An 18,928-nucleotide genomic window follows, 5' to 3' on the forward strand; every position below is an offset into this window, starting at 1 on the left:
CTACATGTTTAAGTTATAAGAATTAACATAGACATTGTTATGGGGCTGGATATGTGTTGTCCTTAAATTATTACTTAGGCTAATACTTACATTATAAGATTTTACTATATTGACATTTATTATGTACACTAGCTTATAACAAAGACATCATTCCAGTTAATACTGTATAGAATTCTTTTACAGTAATTTCATACTCACTGTGGCATATACTAAGGGCCCTCACACATATGGGTATTATGTATACCCTAGATGTTCTTGTGTCTCAGGATTCAAATGGCAAAGAAGACAGACAAATCTCTACCAAAACATCTAAAAACACAGCATGAAAAGCAGATGATTTCTACAAAACAGTACTGAAACAAAGCAAGGCAGACCCTTAATACATATTTTCAAAACACAACAAAGAATGCAGAACAGACAATTTCTATCAAAACATAGGTTCAATACACATCAAAGGGAGCTCTAAATCTCCATCAAAACAAGGCTTACTTACTTTCCATCTTACGAAGCTTTCAAATGACAGTATTTACTCTCTGCGATCAAAACTACAACTCAGGTTCTAAGCAGGAAACTCAGGTCTGTGAAAGCTTACAGCAACGAATTTCTTATGACTATCTTTTTCATTCTCATATTTTCTCTTGTTATCTGCCTCTACAAGGGTACTGTTGGGATCTAGTACAATCTGACACAACACTGACATTAATGTGGTCTGCAGAATGAAGTGAAATCTACATAAATAAATATAGTTATCACAAGTAAACAAAAAAGTTTCATAAATACAAAACATTACTATCATAGCATCAGTTAACATTGTAACTTCTTGCACCAGGGATCTGAAAAAATAAGACTTGCTTACATGTGCAATTTTCACCTAGAAATTTGTTTTGGCTTTCTATTAGCCAATTACCCAAGAGTCAAGTGGGCCATTTTGTAAGCACATTCAATGATCATTCATGTTTCATAGCTAGATTAGTATTATGAATTATTAAACCCATTTCTTACCAATATTTAGAGTGATGCTTTCTCAACAGACATAATATTCCAAGTGAATTCATTCTGAGAGAAGCAACTGCAAAGGACATCCCGGACATATTCGAAAGTGTGAAAAGCCTGCACCTGTACTTGGGTTTACTAGATGAAGTAGTAATTGACGAGACAGGTATCTATGCAGAGTCTCTATAACTTTTCAATGCTGTAATCTTAAAAGAAAGACATTATTTTATTGTTCTATATGGAAAAAATCACTTATGTGGAGAAGTTAAAGTTCAGATCAGACAGTATGAAAATATTTAGCTTATAAGAAAAGCAAGTTGCTTGATATTTGAATCATTTTTCTGTATCCTTTCGTAAATTTTACCATTTTATTAATGTTGTTTCTTCTTCTGTTTTAGTTCTGATGAATGAAGGTTTTGGAAAGCGCCCTCTGTTCAAGTCATATGTTGTCGAGAGAAACGGTTCAGTAGTGGGGTATACCATGTTCTCATACACCTATGGCTTCGATGGGCCTGAGGTCTACATGGAAGACCTTTATGTTTCTTCCACATGCAGAGGGACAGGAATTGGCACTGCTCTGTGGGCTGTTGTACTCAAGGTTAGTAACTTTAAAAGGAAAGTTTATTCTTCCACAGTAATTGACTCTGCTCAGTAAGGTGCTTTATTTGTAGGTCAGCAACTTCATAGTAGAATTTATTCCCGTTTCCAAAACTGGATTTAAGGTACTAGCTCTAGAAATGATGTACATAAAATTATTATTGTTTTATACATTTTCATTTCAAGATCTTATGTACATATCTTCATTTTTTTAAACCTTGACATTTTTCCAGATTTTTTTTTTACCAAGCCTTTATAGACCAATAACTTTTATAACATTTGATTCAAACGGTCTAAAATATGTTTGCAGCATTACGAAACTTTCGTAGAGCTTATTAATGTGCAAATGCACTTATATGTAATGCAGTCAACCAGTTCATACTAATATTAACTTTCCTGCAAGATTTTGGGCTTCTTGATTGCATACCTGAAAACTGACATTTACCAGCTCAGCAGACAGTGAGAACTTGATTGTACCTCTGTTTATATTCTCTTTCTTCCATCTTACTTTCCCGCCTCTCCTAACAATTGTTTCATAGTGTTAATACAAGGTTTTCCTCCTGTTACACCTTTAAACCCTTTTTACTCTCAATTTCCCTTTAAGCACTGAATGGTTTCATAGGTCCCAGTGTTTGGCCTTTGGCCTAAATTTTATATTCCTTATATTACAGAAAACTTAATGTAGAAAACAGCCATCAAAATGAATGTTACTGTAGCATTTACATTTTCCAGAGTACTTGATAAAAAGTTTTGCTTTGTCTCAATTTTTCCATCATTGTCTCTGAGAATATAGTTATTTATGCCACATTGCCTGAAAGGATAAAGAAAGCTAATGATTCCTCTTCATTTTTTTCATCGTCTGACTTTACTCAATAATTCTATCAGCATTTGGATTTTTATTGCATGAAACTGTTTCTTTTCAGGAAACTCTCAAGATAGGTGGTAGGAGGTGCACCCACATAGTTGCTTCTGACAATAAAGCATCCATAGGGTATTACAAGAGTAAAGGTGCTCAGGACTTAAGCCAGACTAAGAACATACACATTTTCAAACAACTGATGAACTAGAATATCGACAGAGTAAAAAAAAAAAGCTGCAGAGAACAATACCTTAAAAAATGTTTAAAAATTATTTCACATCACACACATGTAATGGAACTAACAATTGTAAGTACACTCAAGCTAAGCGGTTGAGAAAATTTTTTCAGACAAAAAAGTTTGTTATACAGTGTTTGATGTGTTAAAGGTACAGAGATACTGTACCTCATTTTTATTTACAACAACAGGAATACAAAACTTGAGAAAGATTAAGGTATTTTTTGCAGATAGAAAAAAATAACATAAAAATTCACTGATGATTATACGTGATAGACCACAGTATGTAAATAGTCTCCCAAGCTTTCAAACACGTCAGAGAAAACTAAAAGTTTTCCAAACGATCTGCACAGCTGTGATATTTTTCCAGATTAAGGCGGACTTCATTCTATGTTAACACAGATTTGATTCAGGACTTGTTCTTTTCATAATATTGCCATACAATTTCCAATGCTTCCGAATATAGATTTTCAAATACTTCCAAAAAAATTTCAGGTGCTTCCAAAAATAAAATTTCAAATGCTTTCAAGAAAGTACCTTGTCACTTTTCGATAGCACTGGCTTTCTTGAACTGTTCTTGATTAGCTGTCTGTGTCATATCTGGGCATTGTTTTTATATATGATTTTAGAATAGCACACTCAGGAATTGTATGCACTGAGTACTGATGTCAATTGCAATAAAAGACTAGACTGTTTTAATTTTTTATGAGTTGTAATGATCAATTTTAATGCGCTATTGGGCTGTTGAGTTTTTTAAAAACTCAACAGTCTTGAAAGATTTATACTTCTGATTAAGAAAGTTTTTTATTTTTATTATTTATGTTTGCACATGCAAGAATTAGCATCGTACCGAATTATATGTAGAATAAAATGTTTTATCAGATGTAAAATCTCATTTAAATATCCACTAGCTGTTAGAAATTGTTGTGGCTTTGGTTATAGAATGACAAAGGACAACTACAGCCATGATGTAAGCAGGTGTCGAATATACCTTTAAAGTAATAAAGTAAGTCAAGAATGGCTGTGAAGGTATTGCCACCCACTGTATATACATGGATGAAATTGAAGACGGTGTGAATTTATTCACAAAGAACTTGAGGATTGTCATATGCAGATATAAAGTGAGATAATGTTGGGTATGATTATTTCAGTTTCTTTCCAAAGACTGGTTTTTGTTCATGCAAACTGCAAGGTGCCTCCATTAATCAAAATAGATATTGAGAGTCATCAGCAAATTCATTGTTTACAATAAAGCGTCAGAAGAAAAACGATAAAATATAAAAAGATATAAAAAAGATAAACATTTGAGCTAAACAGTGCAGTTGTTTTCTAAAATGTTTTTTTTTTCTTGCAAAGGTTTCTCAAAACTGCCTGTCTTTTCAAAAATTCCAGCGACAGGTGTTATCGCTACAAAGGAGGAAATTCCTTCAGCAGTGGGAGGCTTTCATGAGCCTCTCTTTTCTCAGCTCAGTTCCAACATTTCTTCTTTAAGGAATGAGAGAAGAAGAAGAAGAAGACAGTCTTCTTCTTCACTCTTATTTACCCGTTCTTGCGCGAGAGGAAACATATAACAGATAAAAAGTGAACTAGCATCACCTGGTCTGTTTCTCATGGGTTTCTCTATACCCTTATATCTCTTTGATAATATCTTTTGATTTACGATCTCCTGCTGTCGTATACAAAGGCTCAGGGAATAGATGTATTCTGTGGTTAGTCTTTTTCTTTTTATTTCAGCTATGAAAATGAAATTTATCATGTTGTTAGAAGAACTTACATAACTAATTTGTATATTCTTTTATTTTTTATATTGTTTTCTTTTGTGAAAATAAGTCTGATACAATTCCTTGTTTGATTCAGAAAGCAAGCAACATTCAGTGTTTACTGAAGAATATATTTCACTAAATACAACCTTTGTAAATCCTTCTTTCCTGTATCCTTTTTATGCACACATAAATGATAGGCAGAAATTCAGTACCAAGCACTTCCATGTTTATTAACGCATATATTTGTATATATAGATATATATATATATATATATATATATATATATATATATATATATATATATATATATATATATATATATATATATATATATATATATATATATATATATATATATATATATATTTATATATATATACATATTATATATATATATATATATATATATATATATATATATATATATATATATATATATATATAAATGTAAAATATGCAGTGGGTATAGGATCTGAATTATGTTATGCGAAATAGTTGTGAATGGAATGTGGAAAGATTGATGCTGGCAGGTAACATAGAACTGACTGGAAATATTGAAGAGACTCTGCAGAGACTGATGAAAACTTGGAAAGTGTTTGCAAAAGGGGAAAGCTGAGAGTGGATGTGAGCAAGAGTAAGGCTATAAAAGTAAGTGGAGGCAGAGATAATGGAGCAATGAATGTAATTAGTAGACTCATATGAGTAATTGAGTTATAGGAGGGTGAGAGAAAAGGTTTTTGTTATATAACATAAGTGATATCGGCCAAGGAAGCAAAGGGTGAAATGTATGAAGGAACTGTTGAGCCAACTCTTATTTATGGAGGTTGAGTGTACATGAAGAATGAGAATGAAGGAAAAAATTTTTGAAAGCTGTAGAGCTGAACTGTTTGAGTAAGGCCATAAGAAGAACTAAAATGATGAGAATTATGGAGATGTACTACACGAAATTGGCAAAAATGATTGATGTAGGTGAAAAGGTGGATCAGAGTGTTTTGAGGTGGTCCTGTCATGTGGAAAGAATAGAAGATGGTTTATTGGTGAAAAAAGTTGGTGTATTTTTAACAATATAGACAAGAAGAGTGTCTTCACAGTCTTTATAATATTAAAAGTAACAATGAACATTATTCTTGTCTGGGTGATCCAACGTACCACTTAAGGAATACTTTTGTTAAAAATCTGTTAGGGTTATTTTTTTTTTACTTAAAAAAGTTCTAAATTTTGGTCTAAATTTAAGTACCTCACATTCTATATACAGACACAGTATATCTTAAACTCCCGTATCACTCGACCTACAAAATAAAAAGAAAACGAAAAATAATACGTAACCTAAAAACACACTAAACAGATTTGTCGAGTGAAAGTGAAAAAAAAAACTAGGGAATATACCCCAAACACTATTTCGAACCTGAGGTCATATTTCTTGTAGGGAGACAAACGGCCAACAAAACGTACGCAGAGGTTTAGCGGGCTGCGAAAACAACCACAGCAAATTGTTTTACCACATTCCAATAATCCTTCTCCTCATCCCTGGCTCCACGCTACTCCGCAACGCACGGACACAAACACAAACAAACACCCCACCTGAAAAAATATGGCGATGTTGCACGCAACGCTGTCGCCTATTTCAGGTTAGTCTACGAGGCCTCCCGTATTCCGGATTGGCAGTTTCCTTGGAGTGTTGTTCAACAGCAACATTCCCCCGGCCGTTTCTCGCTTCTTTGCGGGATTATTGGTTTCGGTATTTCATATAATAGGCGAGATTTGCATGTGAGCTGGTTCCCTGGGACGTATTTGCACGACGGTGAAACGTCACGAAATGTATTTAGGAAGTCAGACTGGGTTATTTGTGGTGATAATGAATCCCATAATTATTATTATCGGGGTTAAAGAAATTAGAATTTATTGATATAATATAAGCTTAAAATGCTAGTATTTTTGGAAGCAGTCATTTACAAAGCGCAAATTCGTGAAAAACAGAAGAGATCGTGAGATGAAAAATAAATAAAAAAAAAAGATACGTACATTAAACAGTTCTTTACAAACCGTACCAGCGGTAGGCCTATACTCCAGAAAAAATTACGTTTCTGAATAATGAAAAATGTCTTAAACGCACGGTAATACAGAAGACAATTCCACTTTTACAGTAAAAAGAAATTAAGCACGTTTACTGGCCAGTATGGCATCGTGACTCCTCGACATACTTGGAATGCCAATGCCCTTTGAAAACACCAGTCTCCACCCAAATGAAAGTTTCCTTTTGACATAAAGCTCACGGAGCATGTCTCCCAGTGATGATCAAAATTATCATAACCGTTTTTTTTTTTTTTTTGGAAAAAGGAGCTCACTATTTTTACCATTCTTGCTACAAAGGTAGACGTCAGGGAAGATGCTTGACGTCCTTGCAGACAGGAAAACAGCAACCTATTCCAAAGATGAGAGCAGGAGACCCTATTTAAATTGCGTGACTGACCGTTCATTGTGCATTGTACCAGACTCGCTTAGCAATATCGTTTAGAAGGAAATTATAGGGAAAAGGAAGCCTTTTTGTGACTTCAGAAGATTTCAGAAAAGCATTTAGATCTACAAAAGGCGAGATAGTATTCGACACGGAGAAAAATATAATATACATCTTAGTTCTGTTCAGTTGCTAATATTTACAAAATGGGTGGGCTTAGATTTATAAAAGCAGCTCAAATGGCACCTTAGGTGCAGAGATCTTAGCAGAAACATTCACGCACATATGCCTTTTTGCATTTGCTTTTAAACTTCAGTAATTTGGTACCTACATATTTCACCCACTGTAAACATTAAGTATTCGGAAGCAACAGTTTTGAAATGGTAACAACGGTTCAGCTGCTTGCTTATGACTTATCTCAAATGTAAATGACGTTTCATTTAGAAATGACAATTCTCATATTTGCGCTACGAATGACCACATTTCGATTGGTTTTGACAGGGTTAAGGAAAGTTTGAACAAAGATTGACTTTTATTTCACAAATTTCAAATTGAATTACATGAAAAAATACAACAAACCTTTTGTTTTAATCATTATCATGATTGAAACCATATCGTTATTGATGGTTTATTAAGGAAAAATTACATAGTTTGTTTAATTAATAAAGTTTATGAAAGAAACCAGGTAAATTGAACAACTTAAGCTGAATATTCTTGTTGGACGCGCCTAACTACAGCCTACAGTAGGTAAGTGATTGTAATTTCGATAAACAATCTCTTGCGTAATATGAGGAAAGGCAGTTTCAACCCACTGTAAAAGCACACTCTCTCTTAAATCCGGAAGAGTTCTACCCTCTCGGATGTCACGAGCTGGGGTACATTGCCCTACTGTTCCCTTAAATTAAAGCCCGTCCCGTCTATGTAAATTCGGTGGCTTTGTAATCCAGTTTCGATCACCCACTGGGCAAACAGACGTCTGACTTCCTTAGCTTCTGCGCAGTTATACGTCGCAATGGGACATCATGAGCTCTCCATCCCAACATCTTGACAGTGTCGATACTGAAAAGTCGGGTTTATCTGGCCAAATTTGCCTTGCTTCCTCCTTTATTTGCCCCAGCGTAAGCAGTGGATTATCTTCAGTTAGCATTAAAATTAAATCCATAAATTCGTTATCAATGACCAATCTTTCACCCTCACGCATGAACAGCTCAACGCGGTAAGTCCGTTCAAAATTACAAAAGACGTATGCCATAAGCTGTAGATCTATTTTACTCCAAGAGCTTCCACAACTGCTACAAAATCTTGTCCTTGATTGTGGCATTCAACTATTCGAGAATGATCTTCATTGGAAGTAAACCAACTGTCACCTAGACATGTCCAATAACAGGTAGGTAGTGCTTTTGCGATTGTTTGTCTGACTGATAAGCAGTACACCACAAAACCTTCCAGTTCGCCTGCTATACGTAGGGAATATCTCATTTATAAGCAAATGATGTCTAACAACACTATTCTGAACATAAATCATCGACAGGGATCATTACTAAATTATCATACTTTATTTTAATCAGATTACAGTGTTTTACAGTTTGTCATCTTATTAGTTTGTCATTCTAATATTCGAATGATAATGTTATGTTCAAATGTTAAATAGAGCTAATAGTGAATTGTTTAACACGTAGGTGAAATGGCAATTCCAATTGCTAAAGTGTCATACAGGTAACGGGATGTCATTAACAAACCATCGAATGATCATAACCCACCGAAAAATGCCTAAGCCAATTAAACGACGTTTAAAGCAAATGAAAAATGTTCAAAGCAAATGAGAGAACTTAAAAATCGACTGCAAAAAGGTGCAATTGTGTAGGCTAGAGATAAACAAAGAGAAATATAACAACAAATTTGAGATATAAAAAGATGATCTGGAGCAAAAACAAAAAACAGATTGGATACCTCAGATAAAGCCTGTAGGCCAGCAACTTTAGACTTCTCAGAACAGAGATGGAAGATATAGAGGTATTTATTAAGAGAAAGGGAACTTGTAAATGGAGCTCTGAAGTTACTTCATAGAAAAAAGCTAGATTCATTTTTCCTGGAAACAAAAATAGTTGGAGGGGAAACTGCTGTACATAACTGTCACTTATAAAAGAGAAAGAGGCGTATTGAAAATGGCAGTTTTGGAAATGCAGGAAAAAGAATGAAATTTATGAAACACAGTAAAGAGACATGAACACCAAAATAGCAATAAAAAAGGAATGGAAATATCATAACCAAAGGGAGACAATGGTATGTAATTAACGGAAAACTAAAAGGAAATAAATTTAGCCTAAGCATGTACAAGAAATAGAAAGGAGTGATAATAAGAGGAGCGATACTATTTACAATTTACGTATTTTTCGATGTATGGAAAAAGATAGTATTCGTACAAGGGGACTGAAAACTCTCACGAAGAAGAACTCCGTAAATTGGTAAGAAAGCAGTTGTTTGACTGATATTACAAAAAATGACAAATTAAAAAATTAATTGGAAGGCCTTAAAAATCAAAACTAATGGACATAATGCGAGATTTCAGAGGCCCTTAAACAAACAACTTGACCATACAACTGGAATGAGATGTATGTGTAATGACAGGCATGTTGGGAGATTGTGGAAATAGATATTTTAATTATTATTGTACTTTTCAGAATTCATAAAAGAGCGAAATGAATTACTTATATCACAGTAACCTCAGCAAATACACGAGTTACACTGTGAAGAAGTTACTGCTTAATGAAAACCATAGGGAAATTAATTACTTATTTCACAATAACTTCAGTTAATATACGAGTGACACTGTTGGAAAATTATTGCTTAATGAAAACAATAAAGAATTGGGTTACTTATATTACAATGACCATCGGAAATTTATTACTTAATTAAGACACTGTAGAGAAGAAAACACTTCGCTAGATGTGGAAGAGTAGAAGACATAAAGATTAAAGAACTGAACACTGAAAAATGGAGAACAATTACAAGTTAAGTGGTGGGCCATTACATAAGTAAAGTTGTAAGACTACTACTAAAGAGAAACAAACGTAAACAAATGGGCGTCGATGTAAAGGGTTTCCATCACATATTTCACGCTGATTTCCGGACTTGGAAGGCATATATTTAGAAAGTATATATATACAGAACTGCCAGTTTGGTTTATTATATTTAATTTAACAACTGCTTTATGAAATTTTAATATATTTAGCCTAAGAAAATAACGAAACAGATGAAAGTATCAGTCTTCAGGAACCGTTGCTAACGAGAGAGATACGACTACCCTATGAACGTAAATTTCAGCTTAAAAAAAAAACGTTTTTTATCACAATCGGTGATTTAACAGAATTGTAACATTACCTTATTTTAAACACCCCATCACAGCTGGATATGTGGGGATTTAACCCCTGCGTTAACATTCTTAAGTCTGGGAAAGAATGGAAGATAGCTAGCCTATACCTTAAGAGTATAGGAAGTGTGGTGTAAGTTTGCATTCGGACACGTGGTGTGGCCGTGGCTACATCCGAACTCCGTTAGGCATTTCAGAGGGTATACAATAACTGACCAACACTGACCTAACCTTACCTAGGAGGTAACCCTAGGCTACCTAGGTCAGGAAAGCCCCCACCCCCTAAATAACACTGAACATCAGTGGTAAAACAGAAGACTATTATTGCCTCCCACTATGTCAGTAGATACAAGTTTATGAGCAAAATGAGCTCTATTTTTAGTACCAGACGCGTAAGTGTAAGCATAAAAACATAAACGAAAGACAGTAAATATCATAAACATAAACCAAAGGTGGTAAATATTCTGGTCGGTGACTGGCAGGAATCAGGCTGCAGTAGTGGTCTGTAGTTTTCTGGGAAGCTTTCATTCAAACAGGTGGCCTGGCCTAGGCTAGTGTGTTAGGGAAGTAGATTAAAATCCACACCTTTCATCATGAAATCCTACCAAAGTATTGGGAGTGAGTGGCTCACCTTATTCAAAATTGCCTAAATCTGATTTGTCAGGATTCAGCCTGTGTCTTTTCAAGTTGCTCTTTGAATTGGTAGGTTTGGGTTAGGATAGCAAATCATTTGGGGTGCCGTGGTGGGAACTGGGAGTTCTCTGGTGGAGGAACCCCAGAAAACGAGTACTACAAAAGGGAAGATTCGTTAGGTCAGGTTGAAACCGTATTTATTTTAATTTACGGTAAGCTTACCATAGGTTAAGTTAGCCTGAAGGTGCAAAACCCCCACAAAGGATGCCATACAACAAACATGAAAAGTTCTTCAATAATGGTTGGATATGTAAGCATTTGTACCTAGTTCTGGAACCCCAACAGGTGGATGATACCTGCATTGACTTCATAAGTACTGTATATGAAAAATACAAGTTCATAGCTTATTGTATGTTAAAAACAAAAACCCATTACTTCATGTAAGCCAAGTTACTCTATACTTTATAGACTTGTCAGTAGTTTGTAACTATGAAACGTATTTTAGCCATACTTTGAAAAATAGAAATGTAGAGTAAATGTAGATTAATGCAGTCCTTCTAAAATAAATGTTACTTCAGGTGGTACAATTTGTGATATATTTATTAGAGAAATGAATGTAGTTGGTTGTCCAGATAGGTTAATGTATACTTTTATCATTCACATATTCAAGTGTCAGAAATATGAAAGATAATTAATTTTTTGTAGAATAACAGTCAAAATGGATGTAGAAAAAGGAGTAAGGAACAAATGTGTATTACTATGTTAAGCTAAGAATTTAGGAAAAAGTTGTAAAAATAAGAGTACTCAACACAATTTTTTTATATTCAAGAAAGCATTTCATTAAAAGCCGGTATTTTGAAATACTCAAATTTAGCTAAGTCTCTTTACATGCATGGAGTTTCTTACCTCATCATGCATTGCAAGAAAAAATATTTGTAAAGATATATTTATAATGCTTGAATAATTCACAGATCTGCTGTTTTCACAAAGAAACAAGAATCATGCTTCATGTCTGTTACTATGCCATCCCACGGAAATGCTCTGACAATACAATGAAACCATTGCCCGTGGAAGAGATTGATCCATTTCTGTGCAGCCATATAATTGTTGCCTTTGCAAGGATTAGAGAAAATTCCATTGTTCCTGAGCATGAAGAAGATACTGAGGTAAGACTTGTCACGTCAGATTTAGTCATGCACAATGATTTTGTTAGTTTTTAATTATAGATCTATTCAGCAAACATTAATATATTATATTGTGTAAATGTGTCCATTCAAAAGACAAAGCTTTTGCTCCATTTACAGTATTGTATAATACCTGATAGGTGGAGAGAAAACCTAATATTGATGTACAGTACTACTCATTACGTAGGTGGAGAGAAAACCTAATATTGATGTACAGTAGTACTCATTACCAATGAAAGGGTAGTTATATATTTTATGATGTCATGCTCTAGCAAGTTGAGGCCTGCTTTGCCCAGTTAGTTACCCACTCTTTGTTCGATGTTATGTATTTACCCATGCCTGTTTGTTTTTCTGTATGTGTTTATTCAAGATGTCTAAAGCAATTGGTGGATGGGTCAGCTATGCACATAGAAAAAGTTTATTAAAATTCTGCCTCAGATAGATGTTAAATGTAGCATGAGCATCACTTTCCAAATGATTATGTATTTTGTTTTCTTTTAATTTTCAAAATTACTCTTTTTATCATCCTCATTTTATCACGTCTAACACTCTCCACTGCTAAACTTCAGAATGATCACTGCTATGTAGAGGCTAACAGTTTTACAACACTTGCGTAATACAAATACGGAACACCTAAGTGATTCCACTCTTGAAAAGCAAATATTAAATTACCAAAATACAAATGTAATAAGTACAGTACAGTATATGAATTTTTCAGGTTTACAGGAAAGTTACTGACTTGAAGAAAAGGAATCCTGAGCTGAAGATTCTTCTGTCCTTGGGAGGTGGTTCATCAGATGGAGGTTTTCCAACACTAGTAAGAGACCCTGAAGCAATAATACAGTTAAGTGTATATGATTAATTTGTTATTAGAGTTTTTGTTAATACATTTATTATTATAAGTCCAGTCACACCCTGTTTGGAAGAGGAAAAGTAAGAGAGTAGAAGCAGAAGATCTTAAAACCTCGTCTCAGTTCAGTACAGTAGATAGAAACATTGACTTGGATTTTTCTCATTAACTGTAGATATGTATTTATATTTTCAACTCCCTCTTCTCACTGTCTTAAGTGATGAGAGACTGAAAGTGCCCCAGTGCTTGGCTTTATAGCCAAATTTTCTTAAATCAAATAAAATCTTCCTACCCGACCTCAATCTTTTGTAATTTGGCCTCTCTCCAGTTGTCACTCGTTCATTTAATTGCAGTAATTGTAAGAAACATCACAGTAGCTGATTTTTCATCTCTGATTTAAACTTATGGTTATATTTTCATGTTCTATCATCCAACAGGTTTGCTACAAGTACAAGAGACTTCCTTCTTGAGCACTCGTTTGATGGACTGGATCTGGACTGGGAGTTTCCGTCATGGCCAGCAATGAAGAGAGAGAAATGTGAAAAACATCTTTTTAGCGAACTTGTTCGTCATCTCCATGACAGTTTGAAGGTTTTATGTATTCACAGATGTGCTTCTTATTACTGTAATTAACTTTTTCATACCATTACAGTTGCAGTATTTCTGTTCATAGAAATTCTTTTGCATGTACATTTCCTGACCATCATTCCATATAGATTTTTTAGACTTGTAATTACTAGTTAGCAAAGTATAAACTATCTGTAGTTTGTATCCCTTCACCAGTTTGCCTGCAAAATCAAATCAAGATGTGATTTGGTTGGATTACAGAACTTTCAGAGATTTCTATTGACACCTCAGATTTTTTAAAATATTTTTATTGTCACTTGTTGTGAATTTTGGGGTATTTGTTAAGTGATTACAGGTCTCAGCAGCATATGTCAAGACATAATATTATGAAAATATATAGCAGTATAATACTGGGTCTTTTATAGAAGTAATTTAAATAATGTGTTACGGTTGCTTTATAAAGCTGTTTGTGGCTAATGTTGGTGTAACCTTTGATTGCAGCTAGAACCTCCCCTTCTTTTGACCATCGCTGTAGCTGGACCTAAAACCATTATTGATCGGGCATATGAAGTTCATCAGTTGGTGAAGTAAGATTTCTAATGTGCCAATTAGCTTTATATAAGTCTCCATGTGTCTATAATTGTCCTTGTTATTATCTTTTCTGTTTTTTATGCTTTGCACAAAGAGTTAATTGATATTGAGACTTTTTACTTAAAAAGTTCAAGTAGGTGACAGTCAAATTTTTAGGTTCAGAAAACTCGGCCAAAAGGAAATTTTCACACGTGATTGGTTACATGCATAATAATTTTGAAGTTATGGGAAAATCAAAGAGAAAGTTGTCTTAAGTTGTTCATGCAAGGTAAAAGTTAGAAAACTGTAGCTGAGGACTTTTACTGTTGGCCTATCCCATTAAATGGGACATAGCTATGGCCCAAAGCTGAAGTTGAATGTGTGAGATTGACCTTTAAAACAAAGTAATTTAAAACAAACTACACTGTATGGGTCATTATCGACACTTGGTTGTTGTATCCTGCAGGGCATTAAACCATGAACAGGGAAAAGGAGAAGATTGTCTTTACAGAGTATACAATAGTAATTTTTTTCCATCTTTGAATTTTTTCATGTAAGGCTTGATTACATTAGAACTTTTAGAAAGGAATATAATTATAGAAATTCATTTAGGTAGTGTTGTTAATTTATGGGCAAAATTTAAACAGCTATAAATATTTTAAAGACTTTTGAGCATTATTTTGTGTGTGTAACATAAGAGAATGCATATCTGAAAGTTGCAAAGTTCTTTTTCTAGTAATGAAAAATCTGTTTTGTACTTAACCGCAATCAAGGATCATTGTCTAAATTCATTGATTTTAGCCTTAACATGACTCAATTTTATTTTTATCTAATGAATCTCTGAGCATATATTTTACATTACAGGTATGTAGACTTTGTTTCTCTCATGGGGTATGACTATCACATATTTTGGCCATACCTTCCCTTCACAGGGCATAATGCCCCTTTGATGAAACGAAGTGGAGAAAAGTTATATTTCAACACTATGAACATACAATGGTCGTCTTTATATTGGCTGGAGAAGGGCATGAGTAAAGAAAAATTAGTCATTGGAATTCCAACTTTCGGGAGATCTTGGAGGTAAGAATTGACTTAATTACTGAAAATGAAATATGAAAGATAAGTACTGAGAATACTATATTTATATCCACATTCCCCAAGGTAGTGTAGTGTTAACGTCATTTGTTAATAAGGTGATTTGGAAATGTATGAGAAAAATTTGTTTCATAGCAGACTTACTTTCACAATGATAGATGCAGAATTAACTACTTTCTAGGTGTCTATCTTTTAGGAATTGTTGGCAAAATAAATACAAAATGTTGACATTAAGAAAAGCTATTTCCTTTTCAAAATAGTGTAATTTATTAGATTATACTCCTTCTTCTGTACTGTATCTTTTGTACTGAGCACAAAACTGTTTTCATTTTCGTTGTTAGTAATGTTAATTCATACAATACCAAATGTTAAAAGACTTGTATCTCTGTTTCTCCAAATTTTTCTTATAGCAGTTTTCATCTTTTTAACAAAATCTTAACCTAATTGAAAGTGACATATTTTCCTTGTAGCACTATTAGTTCAACTTTTGTTGACCATATAAAACACTCATTAAACACCCACACTTACTGTACACTCACACTCACTAAACACACACACACACACTTACTATACACTCACACTCATTAAACAATCACAGATCAAGGAATTTTTCTTTTATTTTCATCCTCTAAGACATCTTTGCTCTCTGATTGTATGTCATGCATTTTGAGACTTCATGGTAAATGATAACACATCTGTTTTCATCATACGCCTCACATGCAAGATACCATAGAGAATATAAGGTACGTGTAAAGAAGGAACTTAAGCACTTTGTGAATGGCTTAAACAAGTATTTTATTGTAACCTTCCATGTTTGTTTTCAGATTGATGAACTCTTCTTGGTGCAGTGTTTGGTCACCGGCCATTGGTGAAGGCATGTGTAATGGAATATTATCGTACCCTGAAGCAGTAACATTTTTGAAAGAAGGAGGAGAGAAACATTTTGATGAAGAAAGTAGAGTTCCTTATGCCTGTAGAAATAAAGATTGGATTTCATATGAAGACTCTCAGAGTATAAGTGAAAAGGTATTATTACATTGTTGCCATTTCTTAGTTTAACATTTTAGTGTTTAAGAGTCAGTACAGTGTTTACTTGATCTAACTGAAATACACATCATTGCCAGAGTGGCTGTTTAACTTGGTAACAAGGTCGGAAGTGAGGGGGAGATACCCCTCGCTCACTCTGCCACCATCCACTATTTTCTTGGCTTCTGTGGCGAGTGGACATCTTATTGCATGCTCTCTCTTCCTTCTTTCATTGAATGCTTGATAAGTAGCTTGAATAGATCCTTTTGCCCTTTTGTTTTTTTTCTTAACTGTTTTTAACTCGATGGTGGAGAAAAAACGTGAACACTGTTGCAAGTGGCATGGGCGTCTTTGTGGGCGCTACATGTCTCCTGTAATGGTTGACCCCCTTAGGTACTTTTCGTTTTGTAGGGGGAAGGCATGTACTTGTGCCTCACCATGCAGGGAGTGTGATGGTTGGGGTACTCCTCAGTGGAAGGATTTTGTTAGTAGGAGGAAGAAGGACAAGGAATATTCACTTGCCTCGTCGGGGAGATAGATAGTGCTGTGGTGACAGTGCTGAATCTTTCTGGTGCCTTACTCTCTCCCTCCTCTATTTCTGTTCCCTTGTCTGTAGGTGGAGCTTGGCCTTTTGGGTGGTAGGTAGTAACTGAGTGGCGGAAGAGTCCAGCCACAGTCTATCAGCGTGGAGGACCACACTGCCATTGGGTCTGGTGCCCCCAACATTGTGCAGAAAAAAAGCAAATAAAAAAGTGAATTTCATATCACCTAGTTAACTGTCACTAGTAACTGATGTAGAATCCAACACTTGATTTGCTGTTTGAACCATTAAAATAAGGATTTCATGATGTCATTAACATTTTTTATTTTTATATTTCAGGTGCACTGGATAAAGGACCGAGGATTTGCTGGAGTAATGACATGGAATCTTAATTGCGATGATTGGGCTGGTTTACATTCTGGAAAGAAATTTGAACTTCATAATATTATTAAAGATATACTTTTTGGAGAATGAAATATCCAGCACTTGTATATTATTCCATGATAAGCAAAATGTCCTGTTTAATAATTTAGCTTTCAGATTTCGTAACAAGGTTGGGACAAAACTTGGTGCTTTGTAATTTAATCGAAGATTAGACAGTCTTTACTGATTAAAAAGTCTTTATTTTTATACAAATGTGATATGCATTTTAAGATTTGAATACTGTACTGTACTGTACTAGATATGCTATATCTATACTATTAAGGTTTTATTCCAAATGTGTGATATATATGTTAAGAGTTATATAGCTTGCATGCTCTTTTATTTACCTTATTAGCTATGTTTTAAGAGTTGCCAACTCGATTTTAGCACTTAGAGTGACCATATTGGCGTTGTCTGTTGATTGAAATAGATTTTTAATTGTAAATTGGGTAGTACCCTGTCTGTAAATAAGATAAAAAAAAAAACTTACAGTGAGATGCCATTTCTGATTGGAATGTCTCAGCTTAAAACTGGTATATAAAAGGAACCACTTGGACCTGCTGTAGGGAGTTGACCTTGTGTTAACCACAGATTCTGAGGAAGGGGCGGTGGACACACTCAAGAGATGGGAAAGTGAAATGAAAAGGAATGGACTGAAAAGGATACCAAAGAAAAATAATGCATTCCAAGAGCAAAAAGGATGATAGAGGAGTTGAGAACCTTACTGTGATAGGTAGGTCGTAGAAGAGGGAGAAAATTTCTGTTGGCTTGGAGTCATGGTGGACTGTGAAGGAGATAAGAGATCAGTAGGATATTTGTTATGTAAGGCCTTGACTATATGCAGCATGTTAAGGAAAATAGAAATTTTGAAAAGGTGTGATCAAAAAATATAAATATGATTTGAATAATTAAGTTGATGAGTTTGCTTAACCATTTAGTTCCAGTTTCAAAGTATGTGAAGCTAATTTTTTTCCCTTTTCAACAGGAATATTCATAAGCTATCAACAATTTTGACAAATGGAAATTACAATCTAATCACACTTCTTACATTGCATGGACATGCATTCAGCAATGATACATCAGGAGTGCAATCTTGAATTACTAAACAATATATTTTTCTTTACTGTGATGCTGTCATTTCAGCAAACTTATTCAGTGTTTCCAGACAAAGATAATGGACAAGAGTCTTTTGGTTCATGTTATTCATGAAGTTTTCAAAGGTCATTCATATGTAAAGAATACTTTAACAATTCCTTGGAAATTTACATTGCAATTGGTCCCAAGCTTTTCACGTAGATTCTGAATATTAGGTAGAATAGAGCAGAAGGAAAGGAACTGATTCAATCAGTTCACTGGTGTGATTTAATTCAAACCTACGTCTGTGCCAGAATGCGTCAAAGGAATCACAAATAGAGTAATTCATTCACGGAATGAAGGAAGGAAATTATGTTTCATGGTAAATAATAATAGTAATGTTCGTTGCGTACAGAGATTTAAACCTGTCTTCCCAACATGTTATAAGTAATCCCAAGTGATAACTAAAGCATTTGGTATTTATTCACCCTGTACTCGTCAACCAATCAAAACTGTTCTTTTGTTAATCTGCCTATCTCATTGGCTGAGATTTCGAAGTGTGTGAGTATGTTGAAAGAAAGTAGATGGTCCCAGGTTAGCTATCATTTATGGCTGATTTGACCAGGCGTCAATCAGTGTATCCTGAGAGGTGACATAGTAAAGACCTACAATAATGATGGAGCGTTTACCGT

At 34.4% G+C, this 18,928-nt stretch overlaps 2 protein-coding genes across 4 annotated transcripts in view; both read left to right on the top strand.

Moving 5' to 3' along the window:
- Positions 1–3,574, top strand: part of LOC136855413 (uncharacterized) — a 179,648-nt gene extending 176,074 nt beyond the window's left edge. For all 3 annotated transcript variants that reach the window (XM_067132411.1, XM_067132409.1, XM_067132410.1), the window contains exons 5-7: positions 1,032–1,159; positions 1,392–1,591; positions 2,514–3,574. In XM_067132411.1, the coding sequence (XP_066988512.1) occupies positions 1,032–1,159; positions 1,392–1,591; positions 2,514–2,657 (472 nt within the window). In that variant the 3' untranslated portion in view covers positions 2,658–3,574. The remainder of the gene's footprint in view (positions 1–1,031; positions 1,160–1,391; positions 1,592–2,513) is intronic.
- Positions 3,575–9,952: 6,378 nt separating this feature from the next.
- LOC136855414 (acidic mammalian chitinase-like) lies at positions 9,953–17,492 on the top strand. The gene is made up of 8 exons (XM_067132412.1): positions 9,953–10,057; positions 11,878–12,072; positions 12,809–12,933; positions 13,378–13,531; positions 14,009–14,094; positions 14,942–15,157; positions 15,997–16,198; positions 17,079–17,492. Exons 2-8 carry the CDS (start codon positions 11,908–11,910, stop codon positions 17,211–17,213), a joined length of 1,083 nt encoding a protein of 360 aa, XP_066988513.1. The 5' UTR covers positions 9,953–10,057; positions 11,878–11,907; the 3' UTR covers positions 17,214–17,492.
- Positions 17,493–18,928: the final 1,436 nt, after the last annotated feature.

The sequence above is a fragment of the Macrobrachium rosenbergii genome, chromosome 31, assembly GCF_040412425.1.
Source record: "Macrobrachium rosenbergii isolate ZJJX-2024 chromosome 31, ASM4041242v1, whole genome shotgun sequence".
NCBI lineage: Eukaryota > Metazoa > Arthropoda > Malacostraca > Decapoda > Palaemonidae > Macrobrachium > Macrobrachium rosenbergii.